This window comes from Ailuropoda melanoleuca, chromosome 12 (genome assembly GCF_002007445.2).
Source record: "Ailuropoda melanoleuca isolate Jingjing chromosome 12, ASM200744v2, whole genome shotgun sequence".
In the NCBI taxonomy this organism is placed as follows: Eukaryota; Metazoa; Chordata; class Mammalia; order Carnivora; family Ursidae; genus Ailuropoda; species Ailuropoda melanoleuca.
In genome coordinates, this window is record NC_048229.1 from 23,804,804 (window position 1) to 23,809,416 (window position 4,613).

At 50.0% G+C, this 4,613-nt stretch overlaps 1 protein-coding gene across 1 annotated transcript in view; it reads right to left on the reverse strand.

The window, feature by feature from the left end:
• The window catches only part of SGSM1 (small G protein signaling modulator 1), a gene marked incomplete at its 3' end in the record, with an annotated part of 17,345 nt that overhangs the window by 5,773 nt on the left and 6,959 nt on the right, over positions 1-4,613 (reverse strand). Inside the window, exon 5 of the mRNA XM_034638034.1 lies at positions 217-477. Coding sequence (XP_034493925.1) covers positions 217-477 — 261 coding nt within the window. The remainder of the gene's footprint in view (positions 1-216; positions 478-4,613) is intronic.

Sequence of the window (4,613 nt, forward strand, 5' to 3'; positions counted from 1 at the left end):
GAAGTAAAGGTGCTTGCTTGAGGCCCCACAGCCAGGAAATGGTGAGGCTGGATTCAAATGCAGGTCTCTCAAACTCCAAGGTCACCTCCCACCCACACCTTAGGGGTGACGGCTCTAGGCAGCCGTCACCATCCCTACAAGAGCTACATGGAGCAGATCCCGGCCTTTACCGCTCCTCCCCCACCCCCGTGCTCCCAGATGGGTGCCGCCCATCACCTCATTGCTGATGGTAGAGTCCCTGTGCATCATCCGGTGCAGGTGGCCATCCAGGCTGGCCCCTGACGAGCATTTGGCCAAGGCAGCCGCGTGGGACTCCCGCTCCCTCTGCCGCACGATCGCCTCACAGCCCAGCCATTCGGCCATGGTCTGCGCATAGCACGCGTGAATCTGCTCGTCCACCTGCCAGGGCAGAGACAAGGTCAGCCCTGGGGAGAGCCAGCCCAAGCCAGACGAGGACGCCAGCTCCGACCTGGGACCCTGAGCCCCAGAGACACCCAGCCGTCATTCATGGACATCCAATGGACACCCACTACGTGCAGGGCACCGGCTGGGCCCTGGGGATACACAAACGTGCAGGAGGCTGCGTATTTCTATGTTCCCTTCCTCCCACCTCTTCATTCATTCATTCATTCATTCACACATTCAAATATCCGTGGAGTCAGGGAGCATACTAAGCCCAGGGCGTACTGAAGTGAGAGGACTGTTTCTTTCCTTTTTTTTTTTTTTTTTAAAGATTTTATTTATTTATTCTACANTTATTTATTTATTTGACAGAGATAGAGACAGCCAGCGAGAGAGGGAACACAAGCAGGGGGAGTGGGAGAGGAAGAAGCAGGCTCATAGCAGAAGAGCCTGATGTGGGGCTCGATCCCATAACGCCGGGATCACGCCCTGAGCCGAAGGCAGACACTTAACCGCTGTGCCATCCAGGCGCCCCTGTTTCTTTCCTTTCTTATTACCTTCTCTCCCTCCTCATTCACTCATTCACCCCTAATTCGGGAAGCACCTACAATATGCTAGGTACCACGCTAAGCACAGGGGAAAGAAGTTGAGTAGGAGGCCCCACTCCACCACCCGTCCACCCCCCACACACATTTACTGAGGGCCTCCCACGTGCCCAGCGCAGGGCCAGGTGTCGAGAATACAAAGATGAACAAAACTGACCTCTCCCTTTACTCCTGCATTGGACTTACAGGAGGACTACAGATTTCAAGCATTTCCCTTGTGGCATGTCAGCGGATGGGAGGGTAGCTTGCCTTGTTCCTGATACATGGCCCAGGTAACCGAGGCTCTGAATCTGCCGGGCCTCTGGGCACAAGTCGGGGCAGACAGGCTGATCTAAGTAAGGGTGCGGAGGGGCGTGAAGAGAGAGGGCAGGGAGCTTGCCCCATGTCCAGGCTGGGAGGGGTGGGGAATCCTTTAGCTATTCAGGGCTTCCAGAGAGAGACTCAGGGTCCACCCTGCCCAAAGGCCTGTCCTCCCCCCCACGGACTTCCAGAAGATCCGTCCCAGCATACCTCCTCATTCCTACTGTCTTTCTAGGCTAGGTTTCCATGACCCTGCACCAGGACGACCCCAGCAGCCTCCTCCCTGGTGCCTGCTTGTCCCAGCCCGGCCCCTCCTATGCGTTCACCCCTCACCAGCCTCCTCTTTTTTCCTCCCCAGCCCCACCTCTCACTGTCACCCCCACCCTCCTGTCCTTTATGCGCCAGCCACCATGTCCACCATGCCCTTCCTGCCACTCCCCACACAAACCCACACAGATAACACACACACACTGCATTATGCACGAGTCTCCCCTTGGGCTTTGCTCTGGCTGGCCCCTGTTCCTAGAGGCCCTTCCTCACCCCCCTGGCCTGGAAAGAGAGCGGGTAAGCCTTCTGCCTGGCTGAGGTGCCTCCTGTGCGCTCTTACAACCCCTGGGTTTGCCTCCATCGGATTCTGCATGACCCCCCTAACCTGGCAGGGACCTCGTCTAATGCATCGCTGGGTCCCCGGTCCCAAGCACAGGGCCTGGCACCCCAGAACGCTGTTCCTGTTCACCAGGAGCCCAGCGGGCAAGGGGTGAAGCGTGGCGGGGGCCTCCCGCTATTCCCAAGACGATTTCAGACAGTTCACTGGCATGGGGTCTTATCATATGGAATCACGGTGTGATTTCTATTTTCAGCTCCCCTTTAACTTTTCAGATTATGGGGAAGGTCAGTCTGGTGCTACAGTGGTTTGAACACCTCCTATCACACTTCAGAAACCCCCTTCCTGACAAAGAGAGCTGGCCTCAGGCAGGCTACGGCATCTGCGTGGAACTGAATTATATCCTTTTGTCATATCCTATTTATTTCTATGGTTTCCTTCTATTTCGGCGAGTCGCGTCAGTTTTCCACTGATGGCAGGCATACCAGATATCTTTGTAAATAAGCTATATACATGGGCACCTGGGTGGCTCAGTCGTTAAGCGTCTGCCTTCGGCTCAGGGCCTGATCCCGGCGTTCTGGGATCGAGTCCCATGTCAGGCTCCTCCGCTGGGAGCCTGCTTCTTCCTCTCCCACTCCCCCTGCTTGTGTTCCCTCTCTCGCTGGCTGTCTCTCTCTAATAAATAAATCAAATCTTAAAAAAAAAAAATCTCTAAAAAAAAAAAGAACTTAGTGTGAATAAAAGAATGCAGAATCTCTCAATAATTTTTATATTGACTACAGGCTGAAATGGTAATATACTGGGTATGTTGGATTAAATAAAATGTATTATTAAAATTACTTTCACCTTGATGAAATGAAACAGACCTACCCATACACACACACACACACACACACACACACACATGCGTGTGCACACACGAGCTAATGCAGAAGCTGGTGAAGTCCTAGTGAGGTCTGTAGTCAAGCAAGCACTATGGAGCCCATGCTAACGTCCTGGTTTTGATAATGAGCTACTGTTCTAGGCGATGCTTCCATTGGGTATGGCAGGACCTCTTTGTCACAGTTTTTGCAACTTCTTGTGAACTTATCATTTGTAAAAATATTTATGGGCATCTGTTTCTCTCTACTTTACAAAACAGGACTACTGAAACATTAACTGAACACTCAAGATCAACATAGGTGCCCTGCTGTGCTATGGCTGAAGACGGCTCACAGCAGGGTAGCATTAGATCAATGCGACAGAATGGGGACTCCACACTAACGTGCCCAACTGATTGCTGACGGGGGCACAAAAGCAATTCAGTGGAGGAAGGATGGCCTTTCTGTCGAATGGGGCTGAAGCCACTGGACATCAAAGGCAAAAAATGAACCTTGACCTAAACCACTCCCTGTATACACAAACGAACTCAAAATGGATCACAGACTTACACGTAAAACGTGCAACTATAAAACTTTGAGAAAAGAAACATAGGAGAAAATCTTCGGAATCCGGGGCTAACTAAGCAAAACGGTCTTAGACTCGACACCAAAAGCTCAATGTATATGAGGAAAAATTGGTAAACTAAACCTCATAAAAAATTTAGACATTTGTTCTGCAAAAGCCCCATTAAGAGGATGAAAAGACAAGACACAGACTGGGAGAAAATACTTGCAAACCATTTATCCAACAGAGAAGGAATATCTGGAGTGTATAAAGAACTCCCAAATGCAACAGTAAAAACCCAAACAATTCAGCTAGAGAATGGACAAATGACGTGAGCAGACACTTCACCAAAGATACACAGATGGCAAGTAAGCGTGTGCAAAGATGTTCACTATCACTGGCCACTTGGGAAATGCAAATTAAAACCACAATGAAACATCCTTTACACCTGTCTGAGTGGCTAACGTGAAAAAACAGCAACGAGACCAAAACTCCAGGGAGAGTGCAGGTGTGCTCACTCGGATATTGCTGGTGGGAACAGAACACAGTTCAGCCGCTACAAAAGCTTGACAGTTTCTTCCAAAACTAAGCACGCATAGTGTGCGTCCCAGCAATTGTACCCTTGAGCGTTTAATGATGACTTACACTCCCACGAAAACACGAATGTTCACTGCAGCTTTCTTTGTAATAGCCCAAACCGGGAAACAACCCACCTATCCGCCAACGGGTGGGCAGTCAAACTGTGATTCACCCCGGCCATGCAACACCATAGAACTCTTGGCCATAGAAAGGATAGACGGCCAGGGGATTACNTAGAAAGGATAGACAGCCAGGGGATTATGCTGAGTGAAAAGGTCAATCCCAAAAGGTTAGATACTACGTGATCCCATTTCTACAACATCGTCCAAATGACAAAATTGCAGGAAGGAAGAACAGACTGGTGGTTGCCAAGTGTTAGGCCGGGAGGTGTGGCTCAAAAAGGGTAACATGAGGACCCTGGTAGCACCGGAAATGTTCAGTATGTTGACTGTGGTGGTACACACACACACACACACACACACACACACACAAATGTCAATGCCCTGGTTGTGATACTGTATTATAGTTTTGTAAAATGCTACCATTAGGAAAAATTGGATAAAGGATACATGAGATCCTTCTGCATTATTTCTTGTAGCTATGTGAATCTATAATTATCTCCCAAAATAAAATTTTAAACAATGGCATCTGGGGCTTGCATTGTATTTCTACTGGACAGCCCCGCCCTGGGATTTCCT